Genomic DNA, 20,000 nt, shown 5'->3' on the forward strand with positions numbered 1-20,000 from the left:
TCTTCATGGAATCCCAATTATGAGCATAAACACTGGGCTAAGCATCTACATCTAATTCACCTTGAACTTGCTGAACTACAAACCTCAGCATGCCCCGACGCCTGGAGGCAGATAACACTGACATCTGGTAACAAATACTGTAGGTGGAAACTATAAACAGGAGTTGAACCAGGTTATCCAGTTAAGCAACATAATATCTAAAAATATGATGAGCCTGCCGTAATGAATGACCTGCTAGACTATTAACAGAACCGATCATTTATGCAGAGTCAATAGTATATAATGGAAGCACCATCATCACCTGGGGGGCTGGGAGCACATTCTGGGGGTACATACAGGGGTTCTTGCTTTGAGCAAGCCCCAATCTTTTTGTCCACAAACTCTGATAGTCCCATATAACAGCAGTCCCCAACTTTTTTTGGACCAGGGAACAGTGCAAAAATGTTTTTTTTTTTTTTTAGAAAGGCGTGGGGTCAGGGGAGGGGTTGGCGGGTCGGAAGCAAGTTTGTATGCACCGGTGTCCAATTTGGCGCGCCTCGGTTTTTGTGGGCTGGGCGGGCCAGTGCAGGAGTGTACGCGGCCTGGTTCTGGCGCATGGCCCGGCAGTTAGAGACCCCTACCATATAATGATCTTTTTACAGTTGATAAAGCTGGAAAAATACCAGGTTTCCCCTAGTTCTTTGTACAGTTATATTTATTTATTTTTTCACTATTAGGGTAAGGTCACACTGGCAGATTCGGAGAGATTTAGTCGCCCAACGACTAATCGCCTCTTCTTTGGTGTTTGAAATATTTTATTTGGTTTTAACAATAAACCATAAAAGCCTCTTCTTTGGGGCGACTAATCTCCCCAAACTGCTTCCTTGTGAGGCAACTTTCGGAAAACGAAGCACCGCAGGCGTTTTTCTTTTTTTCATTCTAGCAGGCGGAAGACAGGGGGAAGCAGTTCGGGGAGATTAGTCGCCCCAAAGAAGAGGCAATAAGTTGCCAGACAACTATATCTCCCTGAATCTCCCAGTGTGACCTTACCCTTAGGACAGCTACATTTTATAGTTATGCTTGTTTGGTAACCTGGCCAAAATGACTAAATCTGGTATAGAATAATAAAAGCAGACATCAGCGTAGCTTCTAGGGGTTCCCGGGTTCATACAGTTAGTATAATAAAACAGACATCTGATTGGCTGCTATAGGTTATTGATCTGCAAACCACAGAACTCTTATATTCACTCTCCATTACCCAAAAGTTGATTCATCCCACAAACAAGAAACTGATTTCTTTCAATTTAACTTTTTTTTATTCTTATTTATACACATGAAATGTATCTGTATATACACACACATCAACGTTTATATTTATATAGATTTTTTTTTTTTGTACATTTTCTTTTTGCAGTATAGAGGGGGAAAGTCTCATTTTCCTCTTGCCGTTTTACATTCCAACAGGAGAAAAAACAGAAACATTATAATAATTAAAAACAGAAAAAGGAGACTGTTTAGCGAGACAGAAAACTGAAGTCTAACTCTGTACAGCTATTAACAACCCCCACCCCCCCCCCAAAGTCCCTCCGTGTTCATGATTATCAATCACTATAATACTCAATAAAATCAGATGTATGCCAGGGTTCGGCAGATTAAAGGAAAGAAATAAAATGTACAAGTATAAAGAATTGGTTACACAGAACGATCTTCATTTTAGAGAGAACTGAATTTTTTTTTTCTCTTTTGTATCTTGCTGTTTACTAAACTCTACAGGCAGCGAAGGTTAATGGTTTAGTTGCTATTGCCAATGAACAGTAGCAGAATAAGGCTAAAAAGAGGTGCAAGCAGAGGTGGAGTAACACAGCAGTGGACCTAAGTGCAGGAATATATATCTGCACCCCTAAAAACAGTAACCCATTTGCCCGCAAAAACATAAATGCTACCGACCCATGTGCAGCGCACAATTATTTTGTTCCACAGCCAAAGCTGTTATTGCAGTGATTTTCTCTGGGCAATAGAGGGAGCTTCTACAGTGCTCCCATGATTACACACTCAAAATCCAGAAAAACTATAAAGCCCTAACTCATGAGTAAACAAGAGCAGGGTTCAGCCCACAAGCAGAAAAATTGATTTCTGTTTCTTAAAGGGGTGGTTCACCTTCAGGTTAACTTTACGGGACCGATTCACTAACTTCGAGTGAAGGATTCAAAGTAAAAAAACTTCGAATTTCGAAGTTTTTTTTGGGCTACTTCGACTACGACTTCGAATCGAAGGATTCGAAGTAAAAATCGTTCGACCATTCGATAGTCGAAGTACTGTCTCTTTAAAAAATACTTCGACCCCCTAGTTCGCCATCTAAAAGCTACCGAAGTCAATGTTAGCCTATGGGGAAGGTCCCCATAGGCTTGGCTAACTTTTTTTGATCGAAGGATATTCCTTCGATCGTTGGATTTAAATCCTTCGAATCGTTCGATTCGAAGGATTTAATCGTTCGATCGAAGGAATAATCCTTCGATCGTTCGATCAAACTATCTGCGCTAAATCCTTCGACTTCGATGTCAAAGGATTTCAACTCCTAGTCGAATATCGAGGGTTAAGTAAATCGGCCCCTAAGTATGTTATAGAATGACCAATTCTAAGCAACTTTTCAATTGGTCTTAATTATTTATTTTTTTATAGTTTATGAATTATTTGCCTTCTTCTCCTGACGCTTTCTAGCTTTCAAAAGGGGTCACTGACCCCCCTCTAAAAACAGATCCTCTCTAAAGCTACACATTTATTGTTATTGCTACTTTTTATTACTCATCTTTCTGTTCCGACCCTCCACTATTAATACTCCATAGTCTCATTCAAATCAAGGCATGGTTGCTAGGGTAATCTGGACCCTAGCAAAGGAATTGCCGACGCTGTAAACTGGAGAGCTGCTGAATAGAAAGCTAAATAACTCAAAAGCTTAATAATAAAATATGAAAACCTAGAAAATCGCTCCCTACGTCATACTAAAAGTTGACTCAAAGGTGAACAACCCCCTTACTTTATGAACAAAGGGTTAATTTCAAAGGCTTACTGCCTCCTTTACCCCTTAGGGCAGAGACATACGTGGAGATTTGGGGAGATTAGTTGCCTAGCGACAATTTGCCTCTTCTTCGGGCGACTAATCGCCCCGAACTGCCTCCCTGCCAGCTAGAAACTAAATCACCAGTGGGATGGCACTCGGAGCACTCCGTTTTCCAAAGTGGTGGACTAAATCTCCCCAAATCTTTTCGTCTGTCTCTGCCCTTAGCTCCACTGATGCGGCTGGAAATGTACTGGGCTCCATTTTTACTGGAAAGGCGTTCTTTCTATACGGTTCAGTGGTCCTCGCGTTCCTAAATGTCCACAGGTTTCCCCAAAATGTTTTGCGGCCCTGTGTGCAACCTCACAATTATGGGTCACAAAAACGATATCTACAGTTACACAAGAGGAGAACTTTTGTTGAAGGAAGCAGTTTAACAACTATAATTATGTGCGTTACACGCGTGACACTATGACTACTGTGCGTGTGCAACCAGGAGATTGGTTTGGTGCGTGCAGGCACGAACTCGTATATACAAGCACGAAGGGTATGATTTTGTGTGCAGAAATGAGTGTGAGCACACAGTACTAATGCGTTGCGAGTGTAAGTGGAATGCTTGTGTAACAGTATTTGTGCGAGGCAGTTATAGTGCAAGAATAGATTATTTATCTACAGGCAAGAAGTCTGGCTGAAATCACATGTAAGTGTCAATATGCGAGAGTATTTCTGTGCATAGCTGTGTTGGATGTGTTAGGTTTGTGTTGGCGTGCAAGCGTTTGTGCATCCTCGGGACATCAGTGGCCAAATGTTTCCTGCGAGGCATACACCATGTACAGGAAGCCATCCTCATCCTTCTCCTGTTCATATATATCCAAGATTGGGGTGGAAACGCTCACCATGCTGTGCTGGTTTACAAGCAGGAAGAAGGCCTGGGTGGGGTTCAACTGCAGCCTACGTCTGGTGGAGGAAGGGAAATAATTATCAGGCAATTTGCTCCTTGTCAGAGAGAAGATCTGCCAATAGTTCTGTTTATATATATATATATATATATATATATATATATATATATATATATATATATATATATATATATATATATATATATATATATATAATGGTTCACCTTATGATTTTCACTAGCTCGCTCATATTCACATGATCTGGAACGAGGAATTTTGTTTTATCCAACACAGGCAGCTGTTTCTCCCCCTTGTATCGCTCTATAATAACCTGTAACAACAAAGAAAGAGACATATTTCAATATCCCCTCTAAATCAGACAACACAACTTTCTCTTGGAAACTGGCCTATAATGATTTCAGCTTCACCTCTAGGTCCCACTGCGGCGCCATTAGAATCTCTTGTAAACATCTGGGTGGTGGTACAATCAGGCATCTCCTAACCCACCAACTATATGAGTTATCATATTACTCCCTAAACCCAACTGGCAATATGGCAGCTGACATGTAGATGTATAAATGTAGAGAAAGAAGATTCGGTGTATAAACAGCTACATTATTATACATGAAAATAAATGGAATATTCTAATCATAGCAAGTCCTACTCACAAAAATTGGTATGTTGGCATGAGTTATTTGCTGTTTTGCTTGTTCCCTGCCCTTAGAAACCAGATTCACATGTAGGACATAATGGTCTTATTCTCTTTCTTTTTAATTAGATTTTGTGATTAGATTTAACTGAGGGTGAAACAGTCTCCTCATCCCCACTCCTCAAAACAGAGACGGATTCTTTCTAATATGCCAGGGACAACCACACTCTCAATAAACATTATGAATACATGTTTATTTAGATATTCATATGTACAGCACCATACCTCCCAACTGTCCCTCTTTTAGTGGGACCTTATTGAAACGTCTAGAGACTCTGGGGGAATCGAGACTCTTTGTTTGAGGGCAGGGGCGCATGGGCGGATTCGCCTCTTTTTCGGGGCGACAATCTCCCCAAACTGCCTTCCGCCTGCTATAATGAGAAAACGCCAGTGCAAAGACACTCGCGGCACTTCGATTTCCGAAGTTGCCTCACAAGGAAACTTCAGGCCACTTTGGAAATGGAAGTGCCGTGAGTGCATTGCCGCAGGCAATTTTTCATTTGAGCAGGTGAAAGGCAGTTTGGGGAAATTGTCGCCCGAAGAGGAGGCGATTAGTCGCCAAACGACTAAGTCTCCCTGAGTATGCCCGTGGAAATTTCACCTTCATTAGCAAAAACATAATAGCACATATAACATGACCCTAAGACCCCCAGGATGTGTCCAATGTTCCATAACCTGCCAAATTAAAGTTAGTATTTAAGTACCTTGTGCATGGTACTGAGAGGGTGTGGCCACAAAGCACCGCATGGTAACAAATAATTCACAGCGTTATACACGGCAGATCTTTTTGCCCCTCATTCCATTTTTTAAATGGAAGTATGATTGAATGGCTTGGGTTCTTTCTAAGGGATGACTTTTTTGGGATTTGGCCAAACCCTGAATCTTTCAGAAAGGATTTGGCTGAATCTTGAGCTGTAATTTGCAGATGCAATTTAGGGAACAGAAGGGGGAAAGAAAGGCCGCATGTGGGGATTCTCCTGAATCGCGTGACCTAAAGTCTTGTGGTTGCAAGGGTTAAAGTTCAGTTCAGCCAGGCTCTTGGATTTGGCCGAATCCTGCTAAAAAAGGCTTGGATTCAGCCGAATCACGAACCAAATCCAGGATTCGGCTCATCCCTATTGATTTGAGACTAATTTGAATAAGTCTTTTGTAATATCAATTCTGATATATAGGAACACAATAAAAGATTTGGTACCAACATTATTTTCATGTGGATTTTGTCACTAATCCTTTTGCTTGACAAGTGGCCCTCATTTAGATCATTAGCAGTGGTAACGGTGGTGAAAATGCTCATTATCCAGTAGCCCTAATACACCGCTTTACCCATCCACTTATCTCTCTGCTCCATATCAACTTCTCCCTGTCCTCATCCCTTCACTAGGCCCCAATATCCTATCTAATTAAAACCAAAGCATTAAAGGCGAAGGAAGGTCAATTACCACCATCTTAGGCACCCCCAAGTGATTGTATTGACTTACCTGAAACCCCGGGCCGGTGCCCCTATCAGCAGAAAACTGCACCGGCCCGGGGTTATACCAGTGAGCACCACGGAGCGATCCTCTTCTGGCTTCTTCTTTATTCAAATTTCCCGGGGCCGACGCATGCGCAGTAGAATGAGAAAGCCGAATGTTTAGTTAAAGTTCAGCTTTTCACTCTAATGCGCATGTGCAGCCACATGAAGAAAGAAGAAGCCACAAGAGAATCGCTCCATGTTGCTCACTGGTATAACCCCGGACCGGTGCAGTAGGATAAATAACAGCCTGCCAGAAAGTAGTTCCATCCTAAAGTGCAGCCACAAGTCACATGACTGGGGGCAGCTGGGAAATTGACAAAATGTCTAGCCCCATGTCAGATTTCAAAATCGAATATAAAAAAAATCTGTTTGCTCTTTTGAGAATTGGATTTCAGTGCAGAATTCAGCTGGAGCAGCACTATTAACTGATTTGTTTTGAAAAAACATGTTTTCCCATGACCGTATCCCTTTAACAACTTTCCTTCTCCTTTAACATTAAGGCCAGTGACTATGAAACCTAGTTCTGATCTAGAAATAAATTCTTCACAACGTACTGACCTTCACTTCTCCTCTCATAACCTTATCGCATTTGAAACAACAACATTTCTCTCCAACAGACAGGTCCACCGGAACTCTCCTCGTCTCCAAACAGTCCCTAAGACTAACTTTTTATAGATATGATGTAGATATACTCTAGAGGAGAAACATGAAGGATGACAAAAGTACCGGTAATAGCTAGAATAAAAGAGACTGGATATTTTAATTTAAAGGGCCACTATACCTTCATATTTTGTTTTCCCTATTAATGTGTTACATAGAAATATTATTTATTTTCTATGCATATATGAAGGTATTTTAGGCTAACCTAACAGGTTAATAAATGTCACTTTTTATAGCAAATACCTAGGTATTCTCTACCATGGGTTTTTATACAACTTGGCGAGCCCTATGTTAAGAAGTGGGTTGGCAGAGATGTGATATGACTCCTTCCCAATATGGCTTAAATCTTGAGCAGGACCACAGTGTGTGCAATAAGATGCCTGGAGCTGTACATTAAATAGAGTTGTATTAGCCTGTGTCTATAATTTAGTGAAATGAGGGAGGGATTATTTAGTGCCTCTTTCCATTGGTAATCATTGGTGATCCAACATCATCCTCCCAGAGATCCCTTGTATGCAAAGAGTTAGCCAAACAATATGCCTTCAATATCTCCTTATAAGTACTGATAAGGAAGCCTTTTTTTGGGGAGCTTTAAAGGAGAAGGAAAGCTACAAAGGCATTTTATTGCCAATTGATTAGCTGCAATAGAGCAAGCTAGAATGCTATATTTATTCTAAAGAATGTTTTACCATACCTAGTAAAAAGCTCTAGAAGCGCTCTGTTTGTTTAGGATAGCAGCTGCAGTGTTAGCTTGGTGTGACATCACTTCCTGTCTGAGTCTTTCCCTGCTCACTTATAGCTCTAGGCTCAGATTACAGCAGAGAAGGGGGGAGAAGCGGAACAAACTGAGCATGCTCACGCCCTGGGCAAAGAGGTTTAAACTGAAGGCAGGAAGTCTGATACAGAAGCCCATGTGTACACAATAGAAGGAAAGAAATGCAGTGTTTCTTTTGACAGGGGACTCAGAGCAGCATTACTTTGAGGGTTTACTGGTATATTTAGGTGGACCTTTCTGATAAGGCTTACTTAGTTTTCTTTCTCCTTTAGGGCAGAGACACACTGGCAGATTGGGGGAGATTTGTCCCTCCTCTTCTTCAGGGAGACTAATCTCCCCAAACTGCCTTCCGTCAGCTAGAATAAAAATCGCCAGCGGGATGGCACTCGGAACGCTTCGTTTTCCGAAGTCGCCCGAAGTTGCCTCACGAGGAAACTTTGGGCAACTTCGGAAATTGAAGCGTTCCGAGTGCCTTTCCTCTGCGATTTTCATTCTAGCTGGCAGAAGGTAGTTCGGGGAGATTAGTCGCCCCGAAGAAGAGGAGATTTGAGATTTTTATCTGCCCTTGTCTTTGCCCTTAATGATGTCAAGTATCAGAGAGGAGGCAACCACAAGCGCTCCGATAGTATCCTGGCTAGAGACAGTTACAGAGATCTGTGCCAAAGAAAAACTGGCCCTCATCAGGAAAGGCCAACCAGCCAAAAGCTGGGAATATTGGTAGAGTTGGGTCAACTCCTTCCCTAAGACTCAGTGGGGAATTTGGCCTAGGTCACTGTATCCCTAAATATACACCAAAGGATTAGGATACAAACAATATAAAACAAACCTAACAACCATGCAAGTGTGTTGTTTCTTTTTGTGCTGATGTGTTTCAAAGCCATAAACCCAAATGTCAATACTGTGTGCTTTATATCAAGATTGTGATTGTACAATTCTGCTTTAATAAACTTCACCTGAGCAAAAAAAAAATACCTAGGTATTCTCATCATCAAGACCATCTCTCATAGAGTCCATTTTAAAGGGGACCCATCACCCAAAAATATTATTACAAATCCATGTTATCATGTTAGTCAAGCAAATTAACTTAAATTACACTGTATACATTTTTTTGAATCTTGTTTCCTTCACTCTGGAAATTAATAATTATAGCAAGCAGGCAGCAGCCATTTTGTGGACAATGTTATTAAGACAAGCCTTGCATCATCTCAGAATCTTGTTTGTGCACCAGAATGGGGGACCTGATGTCCATCCCCATGCCGTGGCTACACAATTAAATGGTTAAGAGAACGGGGGAATGTGTGGAGAGCAGTGACATCTAGGAAGTGCTGAATGGAAAGTGAAAGTAATTGCTTGCCCCGCCTCTATGCCTAAGGCATAGAGGAGGGGCAGGCAATATTTGATTGACAGCTGAGATTTTCAAATGAGCTTACAACAGCTATGAACCCTTTAATAAAAAAAAGAATTTGGATTTCATGTTTAATTCGATAAGGACTTTTATTATACAGCTTTTTATGTCTGGGTGACAGGTCCACTTTAAGCAAATAATTCTAATTTTCCAAAATGATTTCCTTTTTCTATGAAATAATTATACAGTAACTTGTACTTGATGATAACTAAACTGCATTAATTTATATTGGTTGCAAAACAATCCTATCGGCTTCATTTATATGTTTACATGATTTTTAGCAAAGTATCCAAATTATTGAAAGATCCCTTATTCAGAAAACTCCAGGTCCCAAGCATTCTAGACAATAGATCCTATACGTGTACAATACGTTTAACTCTCTGCTATGTATGATTCTGTGGTTGTTTTCAGAAATTCAAGGAAATTCAGTAGGCCTTTCCAACGTGATACATTTTGAAAAATGCACTTTAATAATTATATGAAATTACAGTACAGAGCACATGCAGCTTCCTTTGTAGCAGAATATAAAGTTATACCAACAGCAACAATCTATTTTCTAAATATTTCCCAGAAAAGGGCAAAACAAAAAGGGAAAATGTGTTTTTTTTAAAGGAGCCTGTAAGAGGCCACCAGCTTTAACAACATGACAGTTGTAAAGCATTAATGCTTTTACTCAAGTTCCCTGGTTATGAAATGTACCAGGCATGACTAATGTAACATTAGACCAGTGGGGCTGACCCCAGTTCTAGGAAGATTGTAATTCTGCTGTTGAAATAAGCAGTCTTGTGGTTTCTAGAATAACATACAGGACACATTTCCTGGGAACGTGTCACTGTGTCCTGAAAGGGACTCGTCAATATTTTACTGATCCCAAGATAACATAAAAGGGTTGTTCCCCCTTAAATGAACTTATAGTATGATCTCAAGTTTGCAACTTCAGCCGTCTGGTTACTAGAGTCCAAAGTACCATAGCAACCATGCTTTGATTTGAACAAGAGGTTGGATTATGAATAGGAGAGGCCTGGATAGAAAAATGAGTAATAAAAACAATTCATTTATAGCTTACAGAACATTTGTTTTTTAGATGGGGTCAATGACCCACATTTGAAAGCTGGAAAGGGGCAGAATAATTAAAAAACGATAAGAAATAAATACCGAAGACCAACTGAAAAGTTGCTTAAAAACAGCCTTTCTGTGACATGCTAAAATTTAACTTAAAGGTGAACCACCCCATTAGGGCTTTAGCACACAGATTCGGGGAGATTTAGTCGTCTGGCGACTAATTGCCTCTTCTTCGGGGCGAAAATCTCCCCAAACTGCCTTCCCCCTGCTAAAATGAAAAATTGCCTGCAGCAATGCGTTCCGATTTCCGAAGTTGTCCGAAGTTGACTCACGAGGAAACTTCGGGCGACTTTGGAAATCGAAGGCAGTTCGGGGAGACTGTCGCCAGGCGACTAAATCTTCCCGAATCTGCCTGTATGCTAAAGCCCTAAGGAGAGAAGAGAAAACACAGATTATCTGTAAAGCACTGCGTATCTTGACAGCGCTATATAAATAAATGATTATGATTATCTGTATTAGAGGAATGCTATTGACACTGCCCTTCCTTGGAAAAAATTAACAGCTTATAAATGTCCAGGGCTCGTCTGCGAAACGAGTTAATGGATAATAAAATTGTTGGCGTGTAAAGCTGGGCAACACGCGCGCAGACTTTACTGATATGAGCCCACAGTTTCTGTTTTGCTACGGATTAAAAGCCTTGTTTACAGGTTCAAGCACAGGTGCAAAGCGCTAGTTTGGACACAAAATTGATCATGTATTGATGCTTTTCTCATAATGTATTAGTACCAGGGGCATTTATATCCAAAAATTGGCTGGATTTGTAAATACTTGAGATTTCGATATCTCAAAAAACATACACCCCATAACCGTATCATCAGTTAAAATAAATAACTGGGAAGGAGCAGAATACACAATATTTCCTGGTCTTTTTACAAATCCCCTTATTATTAATCATTTCTGTTTCATTTGAGGTACTAATTATAGGTCTTGGGGCACCCCTAGCTAGCAATGGCTCACTCTCATGTCAGATTTCTCTGGTGCCAGTTCTTTTAGCAACAGCAGTGGGGCTAGAGGCCTTGGCACTAGAGTAGTCTTTGTAATATTTGTAATACATTCACTTAGTTTTGTCAGAATTAAAATAATATATGGAGTCTGGATGTGCGTTTAAATTAGATTGTTTCCTTGGCATTCCAGAAAAGGAAAGATTTCTGCTTGTATTATAGGACTCACCGGAATTTTATTGGGATGTTGCTCACGAATTTGCCGTACTTCTGCACATCGCTCAGCTGAAAGAGAGGTAGAGCAAAAAAGATATGATTTCTTAATGTGGCCTATCAAGAGGCTAAAGTAACTGGATATATAAATATATATATATATTATACAACATTCACATCAGTAGGGCCAATTTTATAATGGGTCAGCTAACCTGCCGCTATGTTTTTGGAGTGTGGGAGGAAACCAGTTTACCTGGAGGAAACCAATACGAACTCCTTGCAGATAGCTGGAACCGAACTCAGAACCCCAGCGCTGCAAAGCAGTAGTGCTAACCCACTGTAAAAACTTTGTTATTGTTTATTCTATATTCATTCAGTAGGGGCAGGAAAGGAAAAGGTGGAAAAAATTCTTCTTTTGTGACAAAAAGTCAAGTGATTTCTCTACCCGCCCCTAATTTACATATGCAAATTAGGATTCGGATTTGGCCGAATCCTTGTGCCTGGCCGAACCGAATCCTAATTTGCTGAAAAAGGCCGAATCCTGAACCGAATCCTGGATTCGGCACATCCCTAATTAAAAGATTAAACAGAAAACTAGCACAGTCTGAGCCAGTACTGATAATTAAAATATTACAAATAGACAAAAACTAGAAAAATATCCAGCCTGTCTGAGCCTGTCCTAATAATCTGCAATCAGCATGTAACAGATCCCTTTACATGAAATGAATACCCAGGCCTGTCTGAACCTGTCCTGATAATCTGCAGTCACATGAGTTGAATACCCAACCCTGCCTAAACCTGTCCTGTTTCTTCTGAAATTTTGCGTTGCTGACACCTTCTACGGGAGCTAGCACACGGCAGATTCGGGTAGATTTAGTCGCCTGGCGACTAATCGCCTCTTTTGCGGGTCCACAATCTCCCCGAACTGCCTTCCCCCTGCTATAATGAGAAAACGCCAGCACCAATGCACTCGTGGCGCTTCGATTTTCGAAGTCACCCGAAGTTTCCTCGGAAAGCAAAGCACCAGGCGACTAAATCTCCCTGAATCTGCCCGTGTGCTAGCTCCCTAAGGCTACAAATATAATGTATATTGCTACTTTTTATTACTCAACTTTCTATTCAGGCCCTCTCCTATTCATATTCCAGTCTCTTATTCAAATCAATGCATGGTTGCTAAGTTAGATCCTAGCTACCAGATTGCTTAAAATGCAAATTGAATAAAAAGTTAAATAACTCAAAAACCTTAAATAATAAAAAATGAAAACCAATTGCAAATGGTCTCAGAATATCACCCTCTACAATCATCATACTAAATGTTATCTCAAAGGTGAACAATTCCCTAAAGGAATCTTCTATAGGCAAATTAACAGTACATGTTCATATAACATAAATAACGGGGTATTATTAATCTAATGTACATGTGACGCCAGATATTAGTTACCCACTCTGTCCTTACTTAGCCTTTCCCATCTTCTACATAGCAAGTGATGAACTGTTAAACTGCACCTCCCTGCATCTTATTAAACATATGCAGGGTGCCAGTTTCTCTGCTGTAGAGGGAAGGTCGCTGTAGAATGGCACAGCCTGGCATCGGGAAAGGGTTAAGTCATGTGGCACACTGCAAGGCGAGTGAGAGAAGCGACAGACTGAAATAGTTGTGCGTGTGTTTGTGTGTTCAGGGAGGAAGGGAGGAGAACTGTACATTTCAGCCCAGGAAGGATCTGTTCTGCCTATTAACACATAGGACAGAGGGGCACAGTAACCTGCCCGTAACCCAGCCATTCAGCAGCGCTCACATATCAGCCTCCCCACCCTGCGTGCAGCTAAACTAACAAGGTCATTGTAACATGAGCCAGGGCAACAGAAAGCCCTTCCCCCAGGTACATTAGATTGCAAGCTTATACACACCTAATCAACCTTATACAATCCTTCTCCTTCCACTGTAAACAGAATTTTAAGGCACTGGTCAGAGGCATGTTTTATCCTCTTTCTCACGGCCTAAATTACCTGGCACAGGTTTAGAGTATAGAACACACAGTGTACAGGGCCACTGGCTAATTACAGGGTTTGCTGTGTGTTGTGGCTGTGCTCGGGTTCAGTCAGGCATATACAAACCTCCCATCCTCAATAGTCAGCTGAACTGCTGCTGAAAAAATGTTGAGGCATACACTTTCAGTAACAGGAATTAACTCCTATGTGGGGGTTCTTCTTACTGTTGGGCTATTCCTTACAGGCCGACACCTAACTGAATTGAAATGAATTGATCCCTAGATTATACTTTAATTATATAAAAATACTTAAAGCAAACTTGCTCAGATCACTTCTGCAGAGCTGGGCTACACCCAAGACAAGAGCAGTAATCTGCACCCCATGTAGCACAGCAGCTATTAACACCAATAAACGTTTTCCCGACATGTACCCCCCCATTTTGCCCAAAATGGTTGCGCCCTAGACAAATAACTGCTGTCTACCGCCAGTTCCAGCCCTGCACTTTTATAATTTTTTTACATTTTCAAACTCCCCCCAATTGACAATTTATCAGATGCTAAATCCCAAAAATATTCTTGTATTTTTAACCTGGAGTGCATATGGCTGCCTGACCATCATCTATATAGCAGATCAGCTTCCTTATTTAATAAAAAAAAAACAAAGAAACAGCCTCATAATTAGGGTTTCTGGAAAAAAATTACCGGCCTTCCTATATTCTTGCCGTTTTTTCCCTATTAATAACATTGGCGCCAAGCATCATTTTTACCGGCCAGGCCTGGAAAATACTGGCCAGGTGGCAACCCTACTCACAATAGAGGCCCAGGCTCAACCACCTGTTCAGCAGAACAGGAAATTAATTTAACAGAGAAATGCTTTCTTAGCAGCCCTTCTACACTCCAGTTTCAAACATCTGTGTCCCTGTGACATTGGCGATAATAGTCTCTGGGAAGGGAGTGTGACTGTGGGATAGCAGGTATAGTAGGGAGAGATGGTGCCTATAGTAACAGTGGATAATAGTCTCTGGGAAGGGACTGTGGGATAGTAGGTATAGTAGGGAGAGATGGTGCCTATAGTAACAGTGGATAATAGTCTCTGGGAAGGGAGTGTGACTGTGGATAGCAGGTATAGTAGGGAGAGATGGTGCCTATAGTAACAGTGGGATAATAGTCTCTGGGAAGGGACTGTGACTGTGGGATGGCAGGTATACTAGGGAGAGATGGTGTCTATAGTAACAGTGGGATAATAGTCTCTGGGAAGGGAGTGTGACTGTGGGATAGCAGGTATAGTAGGGAGAGATGGTGCCTATAGTAGCAGTGGATAATAGTCTCTGGGAAGGGACTGTGGGATAGTAGGTATAGTAGGGAGAGATGGTGCCTATAGTAACAGTGGATAATAGTCTCTGGGAAGGGAGTGTGACTGTGGATAGCAGGTATAGTAGGAAGAGATGGTGTCTATAGTAACAGTGGGATAATAGTCTCTGGGAAGGGAGTGTGACTGTGGGATAGCAGGTATAGTAGGGAGAGATGGTGCCTATAGTAACAGTGGGATAATAGTCTCTGGGAAGGGAGTGTGACTGTGTGATAGTAGGTATAGTAGGGAGAGATGGTGCCTATAGTAACAGTGGATAATAGTCTCTGGGAAGGGAGTGTGACTGTGGATAGCAGGTATAGTAGGGAGAGAGAGAGAGATGGCAAAATAACTTTATATCAGGTTTGCCCAACCTGTTAAAGGGTTACTGGGTGTTGCAGTTCATCAACAACTTATTATACATATATGTTTCTTGAAACAGTCAAACCCCAAAATATTCGCTTTGCTCTAGGTCCCACCAGCAGTCAGTATAACCCAGTATATAGGAGGGCCACTGATGGTAACTGTTCCAGGATATGTGACAGCTGGATGGGATCCCAGCAGGCAGTTGCATAACAGGCAGAAATCCCAGTGAGTTAAAACTCACAGCCAAGTCACTCGCAGGGTATAAATACACATTTCTTTTGTTTGTAAACAACTATCCACTTACTTCTCCCAGGTATGTACTGACACAGGCGCGTGCGACTCATTAGTCATTACAGCAAAATTACACACAAACCTAATGACTCTTTATTCAGGGAGCCACAGGCTTTATTGGCCAGGAGGTACAATGTGCACCATTAGCCAGAGTGGGCACAGAGAGGGGGAACAGGGAGGGGCTTAGATAACATGAGGGGCCACCTGTTAGTGACATCATCACCACACTGGGAACGAGGCTCCTTGTGTTTATTCATTCTGCACTGAAAAACACTGGCCCCCACTATGCCACATTTATATAAGTAGAGCAAACGATATATTCATTAGTAACTATATATGTACCTATACACACAGGGACTGGTTGAGTCTGTCCTGATAATCTACAATGAGACCACTGTACATGACATACTGCAAGAGGGACATTCTGTATTGGCTAGAAATGTAGCCCTGTCTGAGCCTGTCCTGATAATCAACAGTCAGGTCACTGTACAACATGGGATTGTCTAAACTAGTCCTGATAATCAGCAGTCAGGTCACTGTACAACATAAGATTGCCTAAGCCAGTCCTGATAAGCAACAGTCAGGTCACTGTACAACATGGGATTGTCTAGGCCAGTCCTGACAATCAGCAGTCAGGTCACTGTACAACATGAGATTGCCTAAGCCAGTCCTGATAAGCAACACCCAGGTCACTGTACAACATGGGATTGTCTAGGACAGTCCTGACAATCAGCAGTCAGGTCACTGTACAACATGGGATTGTCTAAGCCTGTCCTGATAATCAGCAGTCAGGTCAGTGTACAACATGGGATTGTCTAAGCCTGTCCTGATAATCAGCAGTCAGGTCAGTGTACAACATGGGATTGTCTAAGCCTGTCCTGATAATCAGCAGTCAGGTCAGTGTACAACATGGGATTGTCTAAGCCTGTCCTGATAATCAGCAGTCAGGTCAGTGTACAACATGGGATTGTCTAAGCCAGTCCTGATAATCAGCAGTCAGGTTACTGTGCATGAAACAGGAACACAAGGCAACCTGTGCCAGTCCTGATTCTCTGCAGCAATAAAGAAATTTGAGTCATGCCTGTGTATGAAAGTTGAGCCTGTCCCAATAACCTTCAAGGTTGATATCACTGTACATGAGGCTGCAGTTCTGTGCCTGTCCCATGTGTCTGCCATTGGGTCACCCTACAGAGGGCACAAGGTCCTGCCTAAGCCTGTCCCAATAAACTTCAGACAAACATCTCTACATCACACTCTACATTACACTCTACATCACATCACACTCTACATCACACTATCCCTGCCATTGTATGTGGTACAGGAGAAGCATCTGCCCCAGTTTTGCATGGGCCTGTCCTGATCGTGCTGCCAAGGAAATGTGCTAAACCTACAGCAGACGCTGATTTTCAGGACAGGCCCAGGCAGATCGTCCCCATAAAGGAAAGGTGCAGCTGCTGTTGGTGAAGGAGATGGAGATGTGCCAGAGGGAAGGAGCCTGTCCCGTATGAGCCAGTCCCGATACAATACAGACAGGGGGAGGTCACTGAGCAGCAGGTGGAACAAAGCAGCGGATAGGGGAGTAGATAGAGACCCCCCAGCAGCCCGTGAGCCTGTCCCGTTATTAGATGTGAAACACTAGAGACCAGCCCTGGCTGTACCCGCTCTTGTGGCGACACATTAACATCGCAGTGAATCAGGACTGGTTCTGCCTGTCTGTTTATTAGGGGCCCTCCTCCCTTCTTCTTGTTTTTATCCCCCAGACTGGCCGGACACTCACCGAAGCTTCTCCTGTGCTTAAATGGCCGCTCTGATGGCATCCTGACAACTGTCAGTCCCAGATAGTAGCACTCAGCCCGGCTCTCCCACTCTTAGTCTCTGTCTCTCTCTCTGTCTCTCTCTCTGGCTTCTGCTCGTCCCTTTGTGTCTCTCTCTCTCCCCAGTCTCTGCTCACTCTGTGCGGATACAATATAACAGCATGACGTCACGAAGCAGCTGAAGCTTAACCATAACTAAGCAAAGCCTGCCCTCTGCTGGTCATGCTGGGTAACTACAGCCCCTCTTTGAAAGCGCACGTTGCAGCTGTTCTTTCACTGCGTTCTCTGTTCTGTTTGTGTTCCACGTGAGCCAGTGATAGTTACAGTCAGGGCTACAATGTGTCACATTAATAGCGAGTGTGTAATTATATAGACTAATACTAAATAGGACATGCATGTGGTGGTATAGCCTATTATGTTCTATGGTCAACGATAAACCAGAAGCCTCGTTAGCGCAGTAGGTAGCGCGTCAGTCTCATAATCTGAAGGTCGTGAGTTCGATCCTCACACGGGGCACTGTCTTTTCTTTTGCACTGGAATAATATTGGTTACATTTATAAAACAGTAGAATCCATTTTAAGCCAAACTAATAAAAGGCTTTCCATGTAGAAGCTTTGAGTTGGTGCATTATTAAAAGGATACTGTTATGGGAAAAAAAAATTTTTTCAAAATGAATCAGTTAATAGTGCTGCTCCAGCAGAATTCTGCACTGAAATCCATTTCTCAAAAGAGCAAACAGATTTTTTTATATTCAGTTTTGAAATCTGACATGGGGCTAGACATTTTGTCAATTTTCCAGCTGCCCCAAGTCATGTGACTTGTGCTCTGATAAACTTCAATCACTCTGTACTGCTGTACTGCAAGTTGGAGTGATATCACCCCCTCCCTTTTTCCCCCCAGCAGCCAAACAAAAGAACAGTGGGAAGGTAACCAGATAACAGCTCCCTAACACAAGATAACAGCTGCCTGGTAGATCTAAGAACAGCACTCAATAGTAAAAACCCATGTCCCACTGAGACACATTCAGTTACATTGAGAAGGAAAAACAGCAGCCTGCCAGAAAGCATTTCTCTCCTAAAGTGCAGGCACAAGTCACATGACTTGGGAAATTGGGAAATTGACAAAATGTCTAGCCCCATGTCAGATTTCAAAATTGAATATAAAAAAATCTGTTTGCTCTTTTGAGAAATGGATTTCAGTGCAGAATTCTGCTGGAGTAGCACTATTAACTGATGCCTTTGAAAAAAAACATGTTTTCTGATGACAGGATCCCTTTAAAGGAGAAATAAACCGCTCCATAAAGGGGTTGTTGACCTTTAAATACACTTTTTATATAATGTACAGAATGCAATTGGTTTTCATTTTTTTTATTATTTAAGGTTGTTTAATTTTTTATTCAGCAGCTGTGCAGTTTGAAATTTCAGCAAACTTGGTCCTAGGGTTCAGATAACCCCAGCAACCGGGCACTGATTTGAATAAGAATAGGAGAGGCCTGAATAGAAAGGTGGGTAATACAAAAACAGCAATAATAATACTTTTGTAGACTTAGAGAGCATTTGTTTTTAGGTGGGGTCAGTGACCCCCATTTGAAATCTGGAAGCAATCAGAAGAAAAGGCAAATAATTCAAAAATTATAAAAAAAAGACCAATTGAAAAGTTTCTTAGAGTTAGCCATTCTATAAGATACAAAAAGATAACTTAAAGGTAAAGGGAAGGGGATGGGGAGTTTAGTTCCCCCTTAAAGAGCTGGTAAGAGCTGCTTTGGTGAAGTCCATTGAACTGTACAGGCAAAAACAGTGGCATAGGTAAAAGTTACTAGCCTCCCAAAAACAACATTTACGAATGTGGCAGGTGCCTTGGTGCAACAGAAGTGGGGTACACAACTGGGGGGGGTGACCTCAGAAAGTGCTGTCCAACTTATGTGGTAAATTTCCCATGCGTCAATCCCCAATGATGATGAAAAATTTCACGAGTAAAGGGGGGTAACAGGGGCGACGAACGACAGTGGGCCTAGGGGCACCCACTATGTAAATCCGGCCCTGCACACACAGGGAGCATAGGACAGGCAGAGTATGGCACACACAGGGAGCATAGGGCAGACAGGGAAACCTATCAGGACCAATCTAAGATGAACAGTTCATACTGTGCTATAAAGATGTGCGGGATCCCTGGATTTACCCGCGGGTTCGGGCTGACCATGTACCCCGATTTCCATCGGCTTCCTTCTTTATAGACGCGCACCTGCTTGCCTAGTCCCTTTTGGGACATCATCGGTGGGGTGGGCGCGTGTCTATAAAAGGAAACCCAGAAGTCGGGCCCGGGCTGAGGGAGGGCGGGTTAGGGTCGGGTGCGGGTCGGATTTTATCACTACTGTGCTACATACAGTGACACAGTGCTGGTGCCCCTCCAGCAGTTTGTATGAGTGAACAGGTGAACAATGTGGGCAGTTTTATTCTGGGACTGAGGTGTGAACAGTACAAGGCTTTAGGGGTGTGAACAATAGAGGGGTTACAAGTGTGAACAATGCAGGAATTTATTGTCTGAATTTGAGATATAAACAATACAGGGGCCAGTTAATCTCAGCACCGATACCTTTAAATTTAAACAAGGTAAGCAATCACAGCAGGCAGAAGTTCAAATGGGGGGCCACACAAGGAGGGGGCCCTGTGGTTGCCATTTGGATAGCACTGATCTAAGGGAAAGGGTGAGACCGGAGGACAGCTGGAGTGTTGTGCAAATCAGAATGGGATGTGGAACAAACAGCTAGGGAAGTTAGAGCAAGTGTGTGGGGAGGGTATGAAGTGTGGAGGGTAGAAGTAGGGCAACGGGCCATGCACATGCAATATAAGTGGCACTGGGCCCTCCCGCAAACAAATTTTCGGAGGGGTGTGACCCAAATCCCCAACCCTAACCAGAGCCACC

General features: G+C 42.4%; 1 protein-coding gene and 1 non-coding gene across 2 annotated transcripts; one reads left to right on the forward strand and one right to left on the reverse strand.

The window, feature by feature from the left end:
* Nucleotides 1-2,647: 2,647 nt before the first annotated feature.
* Nucleotides 2,648-17,174, reverse strand: map1lc3a.L (microtubule associated protein 1 light chain 3 alpha L homeolog). The gene is given in 4 exon segments (NM_001087073.1): nt 2,648-3,991; nt 4,158-4,264; nt 11,288-11,343; nt 17,042-17,174. Coding segments are annotated over 4 exon segments (366 nt in total). The 5' UTR covers nt 17,082-17,174; the 3' UTR covers nt 2,648-3,828.
* Nucleotides 17,175-17,521: 347 nt separating this feature from the next.
* On the forward strand, nt 17,522-17,594 carry trnam-cau. The gene has a single exon. It is a non-coding gene; the product is annotated as a tRNA-Met (tRNA).
* The last annotated feature ends 2,406 nt before the right edge of the window (nt 17,595-20,000 follow it).

The sequence above is a fragment of the Xenopus laevis genome, chromosome 9_10L (assembly GCF_017654675.1).
Source record: "Xenopus laevis strain J_2021 chromosome 9_10L, Xenopus_laevis_v10.1, whole genome shotgun sequence".
NCBI classification, from domain to species: domain Eukaryota; kingdom Metazoa; phylum Chordata; class Amphibia; order Anura; family Pipidae; genus Xenopus; species Xenopus laevis.